General features: G+C 41.8%; 1 protein-coding gene across 1 annotated transcript; it reads right to left on the bottom strand.

Annotated features, from left to right (window-relative positions):
- Nucleotides 1-640: 640 nt before the first annotated feature.
- Nucleotides 641-22,788, bottom strand: LOC134802580 (uncharacterized). The gene is made up of 6 exons (XM_063775216.1): nt 22,441-22,788; nt 21,675-21,838; nt 15,160-15,335; nt 2,648-2,733; nt 1,793-1,943; nt 641-933 (listed from the first exon to the last, which is right to left on the bottom strand). Exons 1-6 carry the CDS (start codon nt 22,527-22,529, stop codon nt 670-672), a joined length of 930 nt encoding a protein of 309 aa, XP_063631286.1. The 5' UTR covers nt 22,530-22,788; the 3' UTR covers nt 641-669.
- Nucleotides 22,789-23,025: the final 237 nt, after the last annotated feature.

The raw sequence follows: 23,025 nt of genomic DNA, 5'->3' as shown, positions 1-23,025 counted from the left end.
CGGCCGATGGGCAGGCCGAATATCCGGTATCCGGTATCCGGCCAAACAACTATCCGTTGCATCTCTAGTTTCTACGCACCTTGGAATCGTCTTTTCCATATTTCATCTGCTTTCTTCGGAACACCCGCATCCGGCTCCAGTATCGATTTGACCCTGAAGCTGAAACACAATAATACCTCTACTACCAACTTTAGAAATTAATTCATGAAAGTATCAGTATTATTCCTGTGAAACACCTGTGTGGGGATGAAGAATTGAAATATTACGGCCGGTTGCACCAACTTTAATTTATTAATTTGATCAATGCCACTAAGCAGTAAACTTTGAGAATCCTCGTAGGTACAATAAAATTTAGCTATCGTTTTAACCGTGACAGACGGTTTGGTGCAACTGGGGGTCTACCGCGAAAACAGAAGTTCGCAAATCGCGGGCATCTTTCTCTGTCATGTAAATACGACTTTTGAACATCTGTTTACGATAGGCTATCGTTTATCTAATATAATTAGCCAATATTCATGCAAAACCTTTGTCCCCGACTCGTGTATGGTGGCGGTCACGTAGGGCGGGGACAAATGGGAATACACCAACTGTACGAAATGAAACATCGTACTTTCTCAATATATTCTATTAAAAATACAATACACTTAACAAACACAATATCACAAACAATTAATTTCTCCTATTAGTTTTCCCCATTAAATTGACGAATTGGCCGAATGGGAACTTCCCGCGCCGCATCATGTGTTTTTTACCTGGCAACACTTCAATGTCGTCTGCCGCAGAGGCAGAGTACTCATTCTTTGAAGTAATGTCCTCAGAGTAGTCGCTTTCATGCATTTGTTCAAATTTTCTCGCACAGTCTGGCCTGACACGGTCTCGACTGGTGGTTCTGTAGTGGGGTTCTGCTGCCGCTCCGCCGAATTTAGTGGTTTCCTACGGAATTTAAAGTAAATTTAATTCCTGGGCTCAACCCTGAATATCTACTTATAAAAATATTCCGTCATAGCAATAATGAAAGACATATATGTAATTACAATCTACGTCAGGCCTCATCGTGCTAGAACGCTTTTTCAACGCGCGTTAATAAGCGAGTTGTTCTTGAAAAAGACTCAACAAAGGACTCGACTCGACTCGGAACTTAAAATACTTAGAAGTTTTTTAAGCGCAGAGTCTCGTAAAAAACGAGCTGAGTTCTTTAAATTCAGAATTAAAGGACTCGAGTGACCCTACGAACACTGATTTAAGCAGGTTTATAGTCCGATAAGAAATTGTAGAAAATTATTGAGGGCGCCACTTCCTACGTAACTGTCACATTTTTGACGTAAAATGCTTAAACATGGCAACAATTTAGTTTAGATATGTTTTAGTTCCAACAATTGCTACTATTTTATAGTGATTATATTCTCTTTGCTATTTTATGTCGCACTGTAAGCCCCCATTCGCACGAGAGCTTTATCAACGCGCGTTAAAAAAGCGCTTGAATCTGTCCGCACTCTAAATTCGATTTAACGACCAAGGCTTAAAGTCGAAAATCCAACTACGCTTGATAAAAAGCGCCACCGCTGTTGTGTGAATACGTACATGGTTATCCATTTGTGTCATTCAATCGCTTTTTTAACGCGCGTTGAAAAAGCTCCCGTGCGAATGGGGGCTAAGTAGGTTTTCTAACGCCTGGGGAGACCAACGCGCGTGTTCGAGATTTTGAATTTCGAACGAGAATTATAAATCGTTCGAAGTTGGACTACTGGGTCTAAAAGATATCTTCCTTATACTGTGGTAAAACGGTACCCACCCTTGACTGTTGGCACATGAGCGTCTCAAAGAAGAACTTGTCAGCCCGACCTTCGGCTTTCGGTCGGACTTTCGCCGACTGCTCGTCGTCAGAGCTCTCTGACGAGAGCAGCTGGGGACAGTCCTGGACAGGATGTTTCTTCACACGAGTGCTGTAATAAACACAAGGTTTTTTAGGGTTCCGTACCCAAAGTGTAAAAACGGGACCCTATTACTAAGACTCCACTGTTCGTCTGTCTGTCACCAGGCTGTATCTCATGAACCGCGATAGCTAGACTGTTGAAATTTTCACAGGTGATGTATTTCTGTTGCCGCTATAACAACAAATACTAAAAAGTACGGAACCGGAAGTACCACGTTGCTGGCAAACAAGAATACCTGTCTGATAGTAGTTGCACAAGCCTATGGACTCCTGTTGCACCGGTTGTCGGTGCCTACGACAGAGTCCTGTAATGGGTCCGGTCAGAAGTCAGAAGCCCTTCCAATCTAGTCCTCGGGAAGAAAGCCTGGCAGCCAGAAAGCCTGAAGCTGCCATAAAAGTTCAAGTTTTGGCATTCACGATTTTATCTAAGGTAATTATTGGCTATCGTGGCAAAAAAGAGACTCCTGATCTACGATGGTAAAAAGTAAACTTAACCACATAAGTTAGTGGTAATTAGTGTTCAAGGCTGTTATTTGCATGCCGTTATTCGGCTGAATTATGTCGTGACCTATAAAAACTATGTAACATCTGTTAACTACCATAATTCACGCAAATAAACGATATCTTATCTTATGTTATGTAGCCAACCTTGGGTGAAACGTTGCTTTACAGAGGAATCATATAGACGATACCAAAAGCTAATAAAACGGTTACCTGCGCTTAGTTTCCAGCACAACAGCAGGGGCCACGGTGGGTCGCGGTGTCAGAGGTGCGACGGGGGGCTGGTCTCCGCCAGGGGCCTGCGAAGAAGGACAATACATGCTCCTAGTCCTTGGGACCAGTACCGTCTTTACCATAAGGGCACACGGGGCCCGTGCCCAGGGCCCCCATCCTCAGAGGGCCCCGAAGGACAGACATATATTTGATTACTCGTAATAAATAGAAGATTATAGTAGAAAAATGTTAGTTTAATTCGCTTTCTAAGCTTTACTTTCCAAAAGGGCCCCAAATTCTTATGTGCTCAAGGGCCCCAGCATAATTTAAGACGGCCCTGCCTGGGACAGGTCGATTATCCGATTCCCGAATCACGATGACCAAATAGGTTCTCTGCAGTTCTCAGCTAAGCTGTTTTAGTACAAGTTGTACCTCTTTAAGTATTTCGTAGTAATTAAATACGAAATAGTAAAATAATTATGTTTTAGTAGATCCCTTTATGTCAACATGTCAACCAATTTTGACGGATATTTTAAACGTAAAAGTATGAGTAAGCTTATTAACTGCCGAGTCCATTATGATATTATTTTTATGGCAATATAGATACTGTTTATGAATTTGACTGAAAACACTCAATAGTACTGATTTCCTGTCGGAAAGTTTCCGAAATTACAAAATCGGAAGTTACTCAAATTTATTTATAGGTAGGTAACGAAATAATCCATTCCCAAAATGAAAGTTCCCTTTCTTTCCTATGAAATTTTCCTGAAATTTCCGTGAAATTTTCTAACTTCCTGGAAACTTTGCGCTACTTGCACATCTGTAGTATACTTACAGTAGTGAATGAATATAAAAGACTAGCTGTGCCCGCGGCTCCGCCCGCGTGGAATTCAGTCTGTGTCAGTAAGCGGCTAATTTCTAATCCTAATTTCTCTCCCTCTCCCCTGGAGGCGGAACTTGAAATAAAGTTGACAGATGGATATGCTAGAGGACTGTAGTCCAGATAAAATATTTTACAATTAGGTATACCACTAAATAAAACTACACTCCAAAATCAATTGTTTTTTTGGCCCTTATTCAAATTTTACACGTGATTTAAACGACAGAGTAGTAGGTGTATATCGGACGATACAGTAAGGTATACGCGCGCGAGCGAAAGCGAAGCGGCCTGCCTGGCTAGAGCGCCACTCACCGTGGTCTTCTTCAGACTCCTGAGGAAGACCACGTGCCCCTTGTAACCTCAATGCGTTGCGAGACTTTCGCGAATGATTCGATTTTTTTCGGGAAGGCATGGAAATGCGTATAAAATGCGAGTCCCAAATCGTTTGACTCCGCAAACGACCAGTGCCGGATTAAGATATTTTGATGCCCTAAGCATTTCTAGACCATGGTGCCCCCCTCTCCCTAGGGTCATCAAGATTACATTGAATTTTTTTGGTAAATTGAGTGACGTTCATTGCCGCATTACAGCTGAGAATGGAAATCAGTCACATCATTTTATCACGAAAATTGACAGTGCCGCAGCAGTAACGTTGCAACAGAGTACCTAATGCTGCTGTAGACGCCATGTCCTTGAATGTAATTGAAAACGCGAGCGAAGCGAGCGCGAAAATTTTTCGATATAAAAACGCAATTTGATAGACAGTTGTACATTTTTACTTTTAGTATGGAAATCAGTCACATAATTTGATCACGAAAATTGACAGTGCTGCAGCAGTAACGTTGCAACAGAATAATGCTGCTGCAGTCGCCACCCGAATGTCACCTTTGTCATATCTTAGAAAGTAATTGAAAACGCGAGCGAAGCGAGCGCGAAAATTTTTCGATATAAAAAACGCAATTTGATAGACAATTGTACATTTTTACTTTTAGTATGGAAATCAGTCACATCATTTTATCACGAAAATTGACAGTGCTGCAGCAGTGACGTTGCAACAGAATAATGCTGCTGCAGTCGCCACCCGAATGTCACCTTTATCATATCTTAGAAAGATATTGAAAACGCGAGCGAAGCGAGTGCGAAAATTTTTCGATATAAAAAACGCAATTTGATAGACAGTTGTACATTTTTACTTTTAGTATGGAAATCAGTTACATCATTTTATCACGAAAATTGACAGTGCTGCAGCAGTAACGTTACAGCAGAGTAATGCTGCTGCTGTCGCCACCCGAATGTCACCTTTATCATATCTTAGAAAGTGATTGAAAACGCGAGCGAAGCGAGCGCGAAAATTTTTCGATATAAAAAACGCAATTTGATCGACAGTTGTACATTTTTACTTTTAGTATGGAAATCAGTTACATCATTTTATCACGAAAATTGACAGTGCTGCAGCAGTAACGTTGCAACAGAGCAATGCTGTTGCAGTTGCCACCCGAATGTCACCTTTACCATATCTTAGAAAGTTATTGAGAACGCAAGCGAAGCGAGCGCGAAAATTTTTCGATATAAAAAACACAATTTGATAGACAGTTGTACATTTTTACTTTTAGTCCCAACCAGGCGCGATCCAGGATTTCATACAGAGAAGGGATGGGACAGTTTTTTATCAGCCTAGCTTCGCATAGGGCTCTATATTTAAGGGTCTCAGCGAGGTTGTTTGATGCAAGAGAGGTGAAAAGATGCAAGAAAGCAGAGCTTGGAATTGACCAAGTGAATTGAATTGGCGAAGTGTGAGCAAGGCAGGAAGGACCCGGGTATGTCCTTAAACTACGTCCAAGACCACCGGTGGACGGGCAGCAGCGTCCCTCAAATTCGGTGTACTCGACTGCGATCGCCAACCCGCCTGCCAAGCGTGGCGATTATGGCATTCACCCCCCATCATGATGAGCACAATAAAACCATGGCCCCGAGGTTCCGGCGACCCCCGGTGCTCTGGCTATGGTAGCGGTCAGGGCATTAGCGGGGTCAGGGGTGCTAAGAATCTCCGGCAAAGATCCGGCTACCCGCCCCGACGACGACTGGCCCTGGTAACACACAACATATGCACTATGAGGACTGACGAAAAGATCTGCGAGCTGGAAGAGGAACTGAGCAGGTTACACTGGGACATTGTAGGGTTATGCGAAGTCCGTAGAGAGGGGGAGGACACGACAACCCTGAAGTCTGGTAACTTGCTCTACCACCGGGAGGGCGACCAACAGTCCCAAGGTGGTGTCGGGTTTCTCGTTCACAAGTCCGTCGTAAACAACATAATAACCATCGACAGTGTGTCGAGCAGGGTGGTATACCTAATACTCAGAATATCCAAAAGATATTCGCTGAAGGTCATTCAGGTATACGCACCGACCTCGTCACACTCCGATGATGAAGTAGAAGCTATGTATGAGGACGTAAGTAGGGCCATACATACTTCTAAAACCTACTTTACTGTTGTTATGGGGGACTTCAACGCAAAGTTGGACAAGAGAAGCGGGGATGAGTTGAGAGTGGGGCAATTTGGGTATGGGCAACGGAACCCTAGGGGTCAGAGGCTGGCCGACTTTCTGGAACTCTTCATGATGAACTCTTTCTTCCAGAAGCCGCCTCACAGGAAATGGACCTGGATGAGTCCTGACGGTTCCACGAGAAACGAGATAGACTTCATCATGACCGACAAGAAACGGATATTTAGTGATGTCTCTGTGATCAACAGGGTAAAGACCGGTAGTGATCACCGAATCGTAAGAGGCACACTGAATATCAATATTAAACTTGAAAGGTCCAGCCTGATGAAGTCTACGCTCCGACCTACTCGAGCCCATGTTCAAAACCCCGAAAGCTTTCAACCCGAGCTCTCTAACCGCTTTGCTTGCCTAGAGAACTTGGCTTCATTGGACGAAATCAACGACGGGCTAGTGGAAACTGTCCACACAGTAGGGTCTAAGTTTTTTAGACCCCGCCGTAAAGATAGACCTCAGAAATTGACCGAGCAAACCTTAAACCTCATGGCTGAACGACGCTCGCTACAGTTGCAGTCTCCCGATGACGCGGAGTCATATAGGCAGCTCAATACACGTATATCTAAGTCCTTGCGACATGATCTGCGTCTCTTTAATACTAACCGTATTAAAGAGACTATTGAGCGAAACCAAAGCTCCAAAGTGTTCGCAAAGGACAAGTCTATTGGGCAAAGCCAGCTGACAAAGCTGAAACGGGAAGACGGCAGCATAGCGTCGAGCAAAGCGGAGGTTTTAGGTGAGATTGAGAGGTTCTATGGACAGTTATACACTTCGATCGCAAAGCCCGTTGACAGCTTGGTAGGAGATCCAAGAGCCAAGCTGTCCCGACATTATACCGAAGATATCCCGGACATCAGTCTGTACGAGATTAGGATGGCCCTGAAGCAGCTTAAGAACAACAAGGCGCCGGGCAAAGACGGAATCACTTCAGAGCTTCTGAGAGCGGGTGGAACACCGGTACTTAAAGTCCTCCAGAAGCTCTTTAATTCCGTCTTGTCCGAGGGCATAACGCCTGAAACATGGAATAGAGGCGAGGTGGTGCTGTTCTTCAAAAAAGGTGATAACAACCTATTGAAGAACTACAGACCCATCACGCTTCTGAGCCATGTCTATAAGCTGTTTTCAAGGGTCATCACGAACCGTCTCGAACACAGACTTGATGACTTCCAGCCTCCCGAACAAGCCGGTTTCCGAAAAGGCTATAGTACCATAGACCACATCCATACGCTGCGGCAAGTTATACAGAAGACCGAAGAGTATAACTTGCCATTATGCTTAGCGTTTGTGGACTATGAGAAAGCCTTCGATTCGGTGGAAACATGGGCGGTGCTTGAGTCTCTTCAGCGATGCCATATTGACTATCGGTACATCGAAGTGTTGAAGTGTTTGTATAGTAACGCCACCATGTCGGTCCGAGTACAGGAGCAGAGCACGAGGGCGATTCCATTGCGAAGAGGCGTAAGGCAGGGAGACGTTATCTCTCCGAAACTGTTTACTGCCGTAATGGAAGACGCCTTCAAGCTCCTGGAATGGGAAGGACTTGGCATCAACATCAACGGCGAATACATCACTCACCTTCGGTTTGCCGACGATATCGTAGTCATGGCAAAGTCGATGGAGGAACTCAGCATGATGCTCGATGACCTCAACCGCGTTTCACAACGGGTGGGCTTGAAAATGAACATGGACAAGACGAAACTTATGTCAAATGCCAATGTTGTGCCCATCCCAGTCTCTGTTGGGAACTCGGTACTCGAAGTTGTTGACTCGTACATCTACCTAGGACAAGTAGTCCAATTAGGTAGGTCCAACTTCGAGAAAGAGGTCAACCGCCGAATCCAACTCGGTTGGGCAGCGTTCGGGAAACTACGTAATGTCTTTTCGTCCGACATACCTCAGTGCCTCAAGACGAAAGTCTTTAATCAGTGTGTGTTACCAGTGATGACTTACGGCTCCGAAACGTGGTCTTTCACTATCGGCCTCATCTCAAAACTCAAAGTCGCTCAACGAGCTATGGAGAGGGCTATGCTCGGAGTTTCTCTACGTGATCGAATCAGAAATGAGGAGATCCGTAGACGAACTAAAGTCACCGACATAGCCCACCGGATTAGCAAGCTGAAGTGGCAATGGGCAGGCCACATTGCACGCAGAGAAGATGGCCGATGGGGTCGAAAAGTGCTCGAGTGGAGACCACGGACTAGCAAGCGCAGCGTAGGACGTCCACCCACAAGATGGACAGACGATCTTGTTAAGGTCGCCGGAAGACGCTGGATGCGGGTCGCTTCCAACCGACACGTATGGAGGTCCAAGGGGGAGGCCTATGTTCAGCAGTGGACGTCTTATGGCTGAGATGATGATGATGATGATGAGCAAGGCAGAAGGCCCAGCTGCGAAAGAGGAAAACTTGAATTTGGATCCACGCCCAAGTGTAATTAAAGCAGAAGATCAACTTTGCCGTAAGGCAGAAGGCCTCGCATAAGACCTAACGCCGAACTGCAAAAGAGTGGCTTGAAATCGAATCTATGCATGTAATCACGACTCTTCTACTGCTCGCTCTTTGGCTTCACTCGAAAGCGCTACTTCTGTCTGTTTATTTGAACGCGCATCACGTGAAAACGGCTAAACGGATTTTGATGAAAACTTTACTAATCTGTCGAGAAAATCCTCGGCCAGGTTATAGGCTATAAAAATTCAACCCCTAAAAGGGGGGGTAGCCACAACACTCGATTGACTTAAGTTTGCCCCTGAATCGTATGGCGCTACTTAGGAAGGAGGGGCAAACTTTTTTCAAATATGTGCTAACACTATAGACTACCCTGGTAAACTAACAGATGGCGCTGAATTTAATACGATGTGACATAAATAAGCCACCAAGGAAGGATTTTGCCAAATTAACTCTAAGTTTAGAAGACCCCTCTTCTAAAATTTCAATCAATCGTACGGATATCAACAAATTTAATTGAATAATTGTGTTGATTTAATAATACAACAAAATTAAATGATAGTAAATTAATTGCCCCTCATTGCACAGTGCCATCTTTTGGGGAGCTGAGTAAACATTAAGTAACCAAGAAAAGTAAAAATGAGTTTACTGCATAGTAACGTAGTGGTAAAATAAACAGTCATCAACACGCATACCTATAATTGCATAAAATTATTTAAAATTATTTATTTTCACCGTCATGAATTATACCTTATCGTAATTATATCGCATCCATATCAAATTCATATTCATACGTATCGCCTCCTTAAGCACTTAATAATGGCCACGAAGGTGGGTACTTTGAAAAAAAAACCCTTTTAAGTAAAATAAGGACTTGCTTAGGGCACCATGTCTAGGGGGCACCAAAAATTTACGCGTTCGCTTCGCTCGCGTTTTCAATAACTTTCTAAGATATGATAAATATGATATTCGGTTGGCGACTGCAGCAGCATTACTCTGGTGCAACGTTACTGCTGCAGCACTGTAAATTTTCGTGATAAAATGATGTGACTGATTTCCACACTAAAAGTAAAAATGTACAACTGTCTATCGAATTGCGTTTTTTTTATATCGAAAAATTGTCGCGCTCGCTTCGCTCGCGTTTTTAATAACTTTCTAAGATATGATAAAGGTGACATTCGGATGGCGACTGCAGCAGCATTAGGTACTCTGTTGCAACGTTACTGCTGCTGCACTGTCGATTTTCGTGACAAAATGACGTGAATGATTTCCATACTAAAAGTAAAAATGTACAACTGTCTATCGAATTGCGTTTTTTTATATCGAAAAATTGTCGCGCTCGCTTCGCTCGCGTTTTCAATAACTTTCTAAGATATGATAAAGGTGACATTCGGGTGGCGACTGCAGCAGCATTAGGTACTCTGTTGCAACGTTACTGCTGCGGCACTGTCAATTTTCGTGATAAAATGATGTGACTGATTTCCGTACTAAAAGTAAAAATGTACAACTGTCTATCAAATTGCGTTTTTTTATATCGAAATATTTTCGCGCTCGCTTCGCTCGCGTTTTCAATAACTTTCTAAGATATAATAAAGATGACATTCGGGTGGCGACTGCAGCAGCATTAGGTACTCTGTTGCAACGTTACTGCTGCCGCACTGTCAATTTTCGTGATAAAATGATGTGACTGATTTCCGTACTAAAAGTAAAAATGTACAACTGTCTATCAAATTGCGTTTTTTTATATCGAAGAATTTTCGCGCTCGCTTCGCTCGCGTTTTCAATCGAGGAGTTCTGTTTTGACCGTCACCGAGGTCGGACGCGTCCCGGGAAGGTTTTTCAATGGTGTACGGTGCAATACCATTTTGTCGCCAGATGTGCGGGCCGGACCGTGTTTCTTTTTTTTTATTTAACTGACCGCGCGGGTTTCGTTTGTTTCGGTTTCGATTCTATTAAAATATCTTATCCCGAGAAATGCCGGTTTGAAGTATAATGATTTTAAAATGTGTAAAATCCCTGCGCATACGCCGAAGTTAAACCTCAGCGAAGTCAAGACAAGAGTACAAGTTACCTGGTGAGAGCTTTCCATTTTACCTCTAAATAACATGCTCATGTGGTTCGAGTCTGCATAATTGCATATGTTTGTTTTAAGCAGGTAGTAGAAGCAGTGTTTGAACTATGTTGAGTACCTATAATATGCTGTCTTTCAACGAGCAAATGTAGATAACTATCTTTACCCTTGCCCAAAAACAGGCAACTATTAGTCTACCGAAAGACGCAGGTTAATAAACGAACTCTATGTTAATTTCGTCGTTAAAATACCATCCTAATTTTATTCTAAATTAACGATTTATAGGGCTCTCACGAGTCACGAGGGACGCTGCATATCTGGGACAAGCTCGGTGGGTTCAGTACACAAATTATTTTCCTTCGCACAAGTTTGGTTGGTGGAAGTTGTTACTTTAGATACTGTTGTGGCGGTCTCATGTGCGTGATGTATATAGCGGCAACCTTATTTTATTCCTACCTACTCGTACTCGACTGGGTTAGGATAGAGGCCATTGAGTAAGAAATATGCTTATGCCTGAAGGTGGCTGCAACAAGGGAAAGAAGGGACCTCTTACGGAACCCACTGATCTCAATGTATACAACGAGTGTGAGGCATATTGGGCGATTGTAAAGGGTTGTAAAAGGCGAGCAAAATACGGAAGAGAGTCGGCTCAAACAAACGAATCAAAATACAAAGCCCCGCAAAAGTCAAAGCGGTCACCGCTTAAAGGGTCTTAGCCCATCACAACATGTGCAGTTGCAATAAATGCAAAAAAAGGGTACGCGGCGCGGCTACTTTCACCACGCCGGGGCGCAAGCAATATAATAGAGATGCTGGTAGAGACTTCAAATAATACCAAACAATTGTTTTATAATATCGATACGAGTTGCAAACAAAGAGATACCAAGTATGACCGATAAGATAGGTACCGGAACGGGAAGAGGGTGTCATGGGTCTTTAGCCCTAACTACCAAATCACATTCAAATAACAGTCAATCCAAGTGACACTCTATTAAAATATTTTTCTCTATTTTTTATTGAATTCGTGTTTTTTAAATTAAAGTGATAGTGCAAGTTTCTTATGCTTAAAGTAAATTTGTATGTCGGTGTGCAATCTCGATGTGTTTTTGCGGTTTTCTTGTGCTAGAAGTATCTGTGTTGTGCAGTGCTAAAATCCATTTTGTATGTCCTAGCGTGCCCTAGCGTGATTAAACTACTGTCGACATCTGATGCTGTAATTGTCTAAAATAATGTAAACAATTTAATGTGTTAATTGCTACGTTGAAAGTGTTGTGCGTGTGTATACTCTTTATTATTATTTTATATTAAGTTTATTGTGTCGAGTGCTATTAATGCATTCACTGCCAGTGGCCTAGGAACAAACTTGTATGACGGTGGACGCACATGTGAGTGGATCAACATGGCAGACGACAAAGGCGAATTCATCAAAGCAGCAAGAGAAATATATCAACTGGACGGAACCAGACGAAGAAGAACCATCACCTCGAATCGACGAGCAAACGGCACCTCAAGACGACATCGACCCTACTTGATACAAGATATCTCGAAGACCGAAGCGGAAACGACGCGCAGCAGTCACCAACGCTCTCCTTCGACGACATAACCTACCCCTCCTACATTCCAATATTGGCTTGAGGCTGCATAGCCGGCTGATTCTATCCCTCTCCCATCCCAGAGCGTGTCACTCCTCACAAATTTCGTCCCCTGGTATGCCGGTTAGACCGGAGCGGGCATGTCCCCGGCTGGGTGTGGCGCAGTCTTGTCTTGTTGTCTTGTCTTGTCGCTTCGCTCGCGTTTTCAATCACTTTCTAAGATATGATAAAGGTGACATTCGGGTGGGGACTGCAGCAGCATTACTCTGTTGCAACGTTACTGCTGCAGCACTGTCAATTTGCGTGATAAAATGATGTGACTGATTTCCATACTAAAAGTAAAAATGTACAACTGTCTATCAAATTGCGTTTTTTCATATCGAAAAATTGTCGCGCTCGCTTCGCTCGCGTTTTCAATAACTTTCTAAGACATGATAAAGGTGACATTCGGGTGGCGACTGTAGCAGCATTAAATACTCTGTTGCAACGTTACTGCTGCAGCACTGTCAATTTTCGTGATAAAATTATGTGACTGATTTCCATACTAAAAGTAAAAATGTACAACTGTCTATCAAAATGCGTTTTTTATATCGAAAAAATTTCGCGCTCGCTACGCTCGCGTTTTCAATAACATTCTAAGATGTTTATGATAAAGGTGACATGTGGGTGGCGACTGCAGGAGCATTAGGTACTCTGTTGCAGCGTTACTGCTGCGGCACTGTCAATATTCGTGATGAAATGATGTGACTGATTTCCATTCTCAGCTGAAATGCAGCAATGAACGCAGTTTACCAAAAAAAATCAATGTAATCTTGATGACCCTAGGGAGAGGGGGCACCATGGTCTAGAAATACTTAGGGCATCAAAATATCTTAATCCGGCACTGGTCGTTTGCGGAGTCAAACGATTTAGGACTCGCATTTTATACGCATTACCATGCCTTCCCGAAAAAAATCGAATCATTCGCGAAAGTTTCGCAACGCATTGAGGTTACAAGGGGCACGTGGCCTTCCTCAGGAGTCTGAAGAAGACCACGGTTAGTGGCGCTCTAGCCAGGCAGGCCGCTTCGCTTTCGCTCGCGCGCGTATACCTTACTGTATCGTCCGATATACACCTACTACTCTGTCGTTTAAATCATTAGAGAATATAACCAACGGAGACGCCATGTCCATAATTTTCGGTACAAAATAGTCTGGCGTTTTTTGCGGGGGAGGGGCACATCAAATGTGTACCTACGTAACGTAAACAAAGCAATCTCAGATAAACGTCGGTTGACCATTGGCCGCCTATTTTCGACAGAGGGCGCCTGTTAATGACCACTCCGTTTGGTTATACTCTCTAAGTTTAAATCACGTGTAAAATTTGAATAAGGGCGAATAAAACTATTGATTTTGGAGTGTAGTTTTATTTAGTGGTACCTAATTGTAAAATATTTTATCTGGACTTCAGTCCTCTAGCATATCCATAAGTCAACTTTACTTCAAGTTCCGCCTCCAGGGGAGAGGGAGAGAAATTAGGATTAGAAATTAGCCGCTTACTGACACAGACCGAATTACACGCGGGCGGAGCTGCGGGCACAGCTAGTTCGCTATAAAATCGGTAACCTATGTCGAAAAAATCGGCTGGCCGCAAGCCCGAAAGCAAGATATTTTTCCATGACTTTAAGGGCCTCCGCGTAAGGTCAAATCGAAAGCCTACGTTGGAGATGTTCTTACATACCCTCACTCTCTTACTTGATCCCTACGACCCTTCGTTATTAGATGGCTACTTGTACACGTATAAAAGTTTCATGTAGGTACCTACTCCACGACGACTGCAATGCTGATGCAGCCTGCGCGTTTTTTTGCCTACGGTTTTGGTGCCCCCTAGACGTGGTGCCCTAAGCAAGTGCTTATTTTGCTTAAAAGGGTTAATCCGGCACTGCAAATGATAGAGGTCAATGATTTTTTTTTTTAAGTACCCACCTTCGTGGCCATTATTAAGTGCTGTATACGTATGAATATGGATTTGATATGGATGCGATATAATTACGATTAGGTATAATTCATGACGGAGAAAATTAATAATTTTAATTAATTATGCAATTATACGCGTGTTGATATGTGTGTTTATTTTACCAGGTACGTAACTATGTAAACTCATTTTTAGTTTTCTTGATTACTTAATGTTTACTCAGTTCCCCAAAAGATGGCACTGTGCAATGAGGGACAATTAATTTACTGTCGTTTAATTTTGTTGCATTATTAAATCAACATAATTATTCAATTAAATTTGTTGATATCCGTAGCTTCTATTCTAAAGTTAGAGTTAATTTGGCAAAATCCTTCCTCGGTGGCTTATTCATGTCAACACGTATTAAATTCAGCGCCATCTGTTAGTTTACCAGGGTACTCTATAGTGGTAGCACATATTTGAAAAAAGTTTGCCCCTCCTTCCTAAGTAGCGCCATAAGATTCAGGGGCAAACTTAAGTCAATCGAGTGTTGTGGCTACCCCCCCTTTTAGGGGTTGAATTTTTATAGCCTATAACCTGGCCGGGGATGTTCTCAACTGATTAGTAAAGTTTGCATCAAAATCCGTTTAGCCGTTTTCACGTGATGCGCGTTCAAATAAACAGACAAACAGATAAACAGACAAACAGACAAAAATTCTAAAAACTGTTGGAACGTGTTCTGTTATCGATTCTAAGTATCCCCAGCCTACTTTTTTTCGAATATCTTCCATGTACAGACTTTCGACCCTGATATGATAATGCACTACATCTGAAGGACTACCGCGAAAACCAAAATCCGCAAATTGCGGGGATCTTTCTCTTTTTAACCGACTTCCAAATCTCAAAGAAGGAGGTTATCAATTCGGTTGTATGTTTTTTTTACTCCAATGAAGGCGTAATAAATAAGACTGACAGAGAAAAATGCCCGCAATTTCCGAACTTCGATTTTGGCGGTTATAGCCCTATAACTTACTTTGGCTGCCGTGTGGAAGAAGCAATGCGTAATCCGCTGTATATCAGCCCAGGCCACGATGTACTTCGCCATGGACAAGGGGATCTTGGGCAGGAAGTTGGAATGGAACTTGCCCTGGCAGTAGATCGTGATGACGTCGGTGTCTTTAATCTCGAAGATTATGCGGAACATTGTGCCTGTGTCAAAGAATATACCGGTGAATTCACTTTTTATAGGTACTTGTTCTTCTGCGGGTGTCATTCTGAATCCCTAACAACGTTTGTCCTAAAGTCACTTGCCCTAACTGGTTTGTCCTAATGGGCATATGCCCTAACGATTATTTTCCATAATGTAAGGTTCTGAAAAATGGTTATATTTTAGAACTTGCTGCCACAAAAATGGGTTAGGTTAGGGTTAGAAGAACTGGTGTCCGCTACAGTGCAGGACGGAGGCCTAGGAGGAAGGCGCGTCGAACCATCTGGCACGCCTCGTGGGCGGCTGCCGCCGGTGGGGTCGCGGACGAGTACGCAAGCGTTCCTGTAACCCCACCAATAGGGCGGCGAGGCGGCATATGGGGGGGTTTTTTGTGGGTATACCGTGGGCCTCATTAGCCTAGACGGGAGTCCCAATTAACCACTCGGGTCACCCCCCGCACCCGGGTGGTATGCGGAATGCATTTTCCCCCTAATAAAAAAAAAACAAGGGTTAGAAGAACTGCGACCCTCGCAAAAAAGAAAATATGCTTAATAACATTAAGATAAGTACTTAATCAATAATAGGGAAACCAAAATTAGCGTTTTTAGTATTAGGACAACTGGTCATTATGACAAACATTTAATTTTGTTGTTAATTCTCTTGTTATTCATGTTACCTGTCGTGATTGTTTCACCGGATGGTCTTATCGGAAGATCAGCGCTGGAAGTCGCCAGCAACATGCTGAGGTGAGACCCACAGAACACCGCCTCTAGAAACCTAATATTGGCCATTTTGTTCGAGACGCAAATCACCAAACTGTGAGGTGCGGGAGGGGCGCTCACGGCATTGCGATTGGTCGTTTCAAACATGGCGCGCTGACACGTGCAAGCGTAGGGATGGGACATGTTCATTACAGGTAGTGGGTACTGCTACCAGTGATATCGAAATTTATTGTGGTAAAATTGTTACAAGTAGTATACTTAGAGTAAACTTACTTAATAATTATATTGATTAATTTAATATTTCATTAAGTAATTTAACAATGTACCTGAAATTTTTACTTAACATGTTAGGGCATTTCTGTTTAAAGTACCCAGAACATGAATTTTAAAGTTTAGATTTTTTATATTATTTCCACTCAGAATCGCAATCTCTTTCGATACGAGAAAAAAGTGTCGCCAAAATCTCATACAATTATTTTCTTTTGTCCGTTTTATTAAGGTCATTGAAGGTTATATTGAAAACATATTCAAATGGACCAATAATATATGCCTATTACAAATCAACTCCGAGTTCTCTCGCGCTTCTTTGAAGTTCATCATCAGGTCCATCTCGTGACATAAGACCTAACTGCTCACCTAGAGGATTCTAAAAAAACCATACAACATATGTCTATCACAAACCAACACCGAGTTCCCTCGAACTTTCTTTGAAGTTCATCATCAGGTCCATCTCGTGACATGAGATCTAACTGCTCACCTAGAGGATTCTAAAAAACCCATACAACATATGTCTATCACAGACCAACACCGAGTTCCCTCGAACTTCTTTGAAGTTCATCATCAGGTCCATCTCGTGACATGAGACCTAACTGCTCACCTAGAGGATTCTAAAAAACCCATACAACATATGTCTATCACAAACCAACACCGAGTTCCCTCGCACTTCTTTGAAGTTCATCATCAGGTCCATCTCGTGACATGAGACCTAACTGCTTACCTAGAGGATTCTAAAAAACCCATACAACCTATGTCTATCACAAACCAACACCGAGTTCCCTCGCACTTCTTTCGAGTTCATCATCAGGTCCATCTCGTGACATGAGGCCTAACTGCTCACCTAGAGGATTCTAAATAACCCATACAACATATGTCTATCACAAACCAACACCAAGTTCCCTCGTAGGTACTTCTTTGAAGTTCATGACCAGGTCCACCTCGTGACATGCGGCCTAACTGCTCCGCTGGCCTAGAGGATTCTAAAAAAACTTACACAACATGTTACCTATATATTATGTCTAAAATGGTACAATACGGTATGACGAAGCACGAAGTTTCCGCAACTGAAAACCATCATCGTCACATCACTAGTCGAAAGGGAAAGGGATAGCGCATTGCATTTTCAAGTTGACGAAAAGGGACGGACATACTTCGCCTCTGCTTCTGACCAGTATAAAATGAACCCCGCGGACAAGAAACGTTATTCAATGAAATAATGAATTTGACTTTCCTGTGGGATGTTTTTCCATCTGTTTCGTATGTAGATGTCTTAGATGACTTGCCACACCATTTTACGCTGCAATATCCCATGATTTCCCAATGAATTCAATAGTTTACGATTTATTTTCTTAGACTCGTGCACACTGCTAACAGGTCGTAACCTTGGGCGCAACCACAGACCAACCCCTATAGACATAGCTTATAGGACGACTCGCGGCCTCCACTCGTGCGAGCAATAGCGCTTATAAAATATTTCACGCGCGCCGCTCCGATCAGTTGCGTCCAAATTCACGACCTGTTAACAGTGTGCGCGTGTTTACGAAAATAAATCGCAATTTATTCAAATCATGGGATTTTGCAGTGTGAAATGGTGTGGCAAGTCAGCTAAGACTTCCAGTTATAAAACAGATGGAATAACATTCCACAGGTAAGTCAAAATCACTATTTTGTTGAAAATTGTTTCTTGTCCGCGGGGTTCATTTTATACTGGTCAATATGGTTGTACTGAGCGGCCGTGAAGTAGCCCGTCCTTTTCCGTCAACTTGAAAATGCAATGTGCTATCCCTTTCACGTCAACAACTAGTGATGTGACGGTGTAGGTTTTGTCAATTGCGGTAACTTCGTGTTTTCGCTCGAACCATATTGTACCATTTTAAGAAATGTAAAAGATAATTGTGATTCTCTTTTATTTTTAATTGAGAATAAATAAAATTGATCTGTAGAATCTATAGTTTTAATTAGGTAGTTTATCTTAGTAGGTATATGTAGTATGTAGTTTCGTTTTTAGTTAGTAGTACCATTATTGAGGTAGCATCAAAATAAGAAAATAATCATATTTTAGCAGGTTTTCAGAGCAACGCCCATGTGACATTCTCCTAGTTGCAAGCGCCATTAGTTAGTAGTATAGTTTCCATAGGGTGCGTTTGCCACCAAAGTGTATTTTTGAAATTCATGATTGATTTATTAATAATAAATGAATGATGTAATTTTGTTTTAAGAAGCCAGGTGAGCAGTTAGGTCACGAGATGGACCTGATGATGAACTTTGAAGAAGTGCAAGGGAACTCGGTGTTGGTTTGTGATAGACACATGTTGTGTGGGTTTATTAGAATCCTCTAGGTCAGGGGTCTCCAAACCCCGCGACGCGTTCCAATCCGGCCCGCCGACACCCAAAGCGAGTGCCTACTGTCCGGCCCGCGGGAGCCAGGCTCCAGGGGTTCAGCATTCATTGAGAGTGGAACTGTTCTTAACAGCAGCAACCAGACACCGTCTCCCGGCGCAAAAACCGACGGTGGCCCGCGTGAAAGTTTCTGAGGCGCAATATGGCCCTCAGGTAAAAAAGTTTGGAGACCCCTGCTCTAGGTGAGCAGTACGGTGGGGGGCCACGAGCTGGACCTGATGATGAACTTTGAAGAAGTGCAAGGGAACTCGGTGTTGGTTTGTGATAGACACATGTTGTGTGGGTTTATTAGAATCCTCTAGGTGAGCAGTAAGGTGGGGGGCCACGAGCTGGACCTGATGATGAACTTTGAAGATGTGCGAGGGAACTCGGTGTTGGTTTGTGATAGACACATGTTGTGTGGGTTTATTAGAATCCTCTAGGCGAGCAGTATGGTCTTGGGTCACGAGATGGACCTGATGATGAACTGAAATGGACTTCGACGAAATGTGAAATTTATTACACATTTATATTATTTTATATTTGTTTATGTTATTGCCGTAACCAAACTAATTTTACAGATGTGCTGGGATCATATACAATAATTAAAGCGTTCGCTAAATTTCAAAGTGAAACTTTTATTCTATCGCCTCAATTTTTTTGGTCTGTCATTAGCATAGCGCATTAAATAATTACAGCATTAGTATTTTTTTTTTAATTATTTACATACAATATATATATACAGTGGTACTACTAAACGAAATTAATAACTTACTTAAATCTAAAATAGGCCCTTCAGGCATTGTACCAGTTAGTAAAATTATACTTTATTTCTAGTACTTAGAGTTAATACAGCAAATCGAAAAAAAGTCAGAAAATTTTCAGATAAATACCTACAATTCGTAATAAAAGTTTCACTTGCATCGTGGTTTCTTAAAACTACACAATACACTTACTTTTTTATTATTTGAGAAGTTTCAAAGTTATTTTTTGTTTAAACTGTCTTAAGAAGCATTTTTTACAATAGGCCCACAGCCTTTTAGTTTTTTTACCAATGTTTTGCTAACTACAATAATTAGAGAGAACGGGTACCTAGTATACTTCGTGGAATAGATACTGACGCGCCACTCCTGTGCTAGGCCTGTTGGCGATATTATACTTAAACTGTCATAATAAAACATTAAAATTAAAGAAATAAATTAATTGAAATATTGTACTTCATGGTTTTTTTTAGTTTTCTTTGCTTTTACAGGTTTTATAAATGTATGAATCTTATTGTTCCTTCTTCGCAAACCATGCATCGCTACTTTGCTCACTACTGATTTGTATGTTTTTTACTTGTTCGAAATATATATATTTTTTAAAACAGCAATAAGATTTTATTTGTTACAAAACCACCTTCATATATCCATGAACATTAAACATCAATGAATAAAGGCCAACACTTCCGTACTGCAATCCTGCTGTAAAGTTAGTCCTTAGCAAGGCCTGTCATTTTATACTTTTGAATAGGTATTGATTACTGTACCGTCTTAAGTGGCAACTTTACCTTCTGTAGTAACTTTACCATATGGTATAACTTCATAGAAATGGGTCATATTCGTAATACCTAATATAAATAGTTCAAAGAAACCTAAATATATTATAAACATATCTTTTTAGGTTTGTATGAGCTATTTCTATTAAGTAATACCACATGGTAAAGTTACGACAGAAGGTAAATTAGCTATGTTTGACGGTACTACTGTAGAAAACAGCGTTAATAAAAACTGAATATCTGAGAGACCGAGCTTTGCACAGCAAACATATAAAAAATAAAAAATGCGCGTTTTCCTAGAGTTAAGACGTAACTAGATAAATTTTTCGCCTCCGAAAACCCCCATATAGCAAATTTCATCGAAATCATTACAGTTTTTCTTATGTTTACAATCTTAGCTCATTAATAATATGCAAAGTAACATTTTTAGATACATTTTTAAAGTACCTAATGAATGATTATATTCTATGAATATTCTGAAGTAATTAATCTGTGGACTTTATTGATAACAATTATTTTACCACAATAGATTACGGTACCATTGGTACCAGTACCACTGCAAGTAATGAACATGTCCCATCCCTACGCTTACACGTGTCAGCGCGCCATGTTTGGATCGACCAATCGCAACGCCGGGAGCACCCCTCCCGCGCCTCACAGTTTGGTGATTTGCGTCGCGAACAAAATGGCCAATATTAGGTTTCTAGTCGGGTGTTCTGTGGGCGCAACTGATCGGAGCGGCGCGCGAACAATCTTATATTTGACCTATACACCATACGGGCGGTGACCGCGAGTCGTCCTATAAGCTCGGTCTATAGGGGTTGGTCTGTGGGTGAGACCATTTCGTGGCACTTTCTCTTTTTTATGTTTCTCTGTTTAGTATAAGTTTTTATTTTGTGTTTGTGCTTACGAATAAAATTATTTCTATTCTATTCTATTCTATTCTAAACAATATTAGGGAATGCAAAGATAGGAGAAAAGACTTTAGGGATTCAGATATAGATTCTTCTTCTTCTTAGTGATCCAAAAGAAAACCCTCCCAGCTCCGAGATGAATCGCTGTCAAACTTTGGTTTTGTAGGAAGTGTCCTTTCTTTACGGTTGTACCTACTATGATTTATTCTGTGGTATAACCTACTAAGTACAGAGGGGTTACCGCGAAAACCGAAATTCGCAAATTGCGGGGATCTTACTCTTTTACTCCAATGAAGGCGTAATTAGAGTGACAGAGAAAAATGCCCGCAATTGACGATTTTCGGTATTGGCGGTAGCCCTACTGCTTGGCAAAAAAGAGTAGAAATTAAAAAGTGGCAACAGTGTAGTGTCGTCCCGTTTTCTTACATCCATTGGTTTGAAAGGGACGACACTACAGTGTTGCCACTTTTTAATTTCTACTCTTTTTTGCCAAGCTGTACTGAGTATACTGACCGGGCACGAACATGTTGTAGTTGGTGTCATAATTCCCGCTGCCTATCCACAGTCCGTTCTTGCGAGACAGGGATATGATGTTGTCTCTATGGAAGCGCACGTCAAAGTGGAGTACCACGTCTCGCGGCTCCTCGCCCTCCTGCGCGCACAGGTTAACTGACATTCTGAAAACAGGTAGAAAACAATTATTAATTGTAGAAGACATGTAATGTCTAAGAAAAATTCGTTTAACAGCTGAAGTAAGTAGACGGCGCTGCACTGCTCCGTACATGTGTGCGTAGCTCTGGCTGTAAAAAGTTGATGTTTGAGAATAAAGTTGCCATAAAGCATAAATGGCGCCGCATAACGCCATCTAGTTCAGCTGGCAAACTCTCGTGCACTATTTCCTACTGTTTGAAAAACAGCTTGCTTGTTTGCTTGTACACAGTCAACATCAAATAGTTAGAGTCAGACCAAGAGTAGTCTGCAGCGGATTTGATAGCCCACGCAGTGAAAGTGTTATTTTAAACGTCAAACTTCTATGAAATTATGACGTATAAATGACACTTGCACTGCGTGGGCTATCAAATCCGCTGCAGACTTTTTTTGGTCCGACTTCTATGAGATGGTCATAGTGGCCAAATATAACCACACCACACAATTGTTAGTAGGTACCATAAAAATAAGGATGTGTTTCGATATACTGGCCCACTTCGGCCGTCAGTCCGTCACTATCTTAATGATGTTGATTCTAGAATTTCTAGATAGGAATAAATCATCAACTTACTTTCTAGCATTTTTCTTAATTTTACCGCCAATTTCTATTCTATCGCCAATCTTCAGATCAGCAGGTATGTTTGCCGTGAAAACTGGCATTTTTCTTACTAGATATCTTACAATATGTGTAACTTCTAACTATACACCTAACACAATTTACAACAACAGTCTAACTACACTTTAACAATGAATGCCCTAGCTTTTCCAAGTTAGGGCTGGTAGTCTTTCTGTCGCATTTTGAACTGGAAATTTTTTAAGCATAGCAGCCAATATTTAAACGCTTGTACAATTTTCGTTTCTGATTATCTGATCCAAATGTATCAATGTTCTGTCACCTGCCAGATTGACAATAGCGCTGGCTAAAATAATTTCTACTGCTATTAAATTAAGCAAAACCTTTTGCGTGGCTCAATTGCTAAACTTTTTGCAAAATAATCTAATAAAATTTGATGAAAATTTGTGTCTTTACATGGCAACACTGCTTGTCAGTTTGACAACTTTGACTACTTTCGAGTCTTTGACAGTTCTCCGTTTATCACATAGAGGAACATTAATATAGAGAAGACACGGGGGAGGGGCCAAATGACCGAACGAG

This window comes from Cydia splendana, chromosome 25 (assembly GCF_910591565.1).
Source record: "Cydia splendana chromosome 25, ilCydSple1.2, whole genome shotgun sequence".
NCBI lineage: Eukaryota > Metazoa > Arthropoda > Insecta > Lepidoptera > Tortricidae > Cydia > Cydia splendana.
This window is presented reverse-complemented; position numbering and strand designations above follow the sequence as displayed.

Coding starts and splice junctions, on each gene's coding strand:
- LOC134802580 (XM_063775216.1), bottom strand. CDS start 22,529: ATGCCAGTTTTCACGGCAAACATACCTGCTGATCTGAAGATTGGCGAT. Junction 21,839..22,440: donor ATTAAGAAAAATGCTAGAAA/GTAAGTTGATGA, acceptor ACCTGTTTTCAG/AATGTCAGTTAACCTGTGCG. Junction 2,734..15,159: donor TCTTCCACACGGCAGCCAAA/GTAAGTTATAGG, acceptor CCTTCTTCGCAG/GCCCCTGGCGGAGACCAGCC.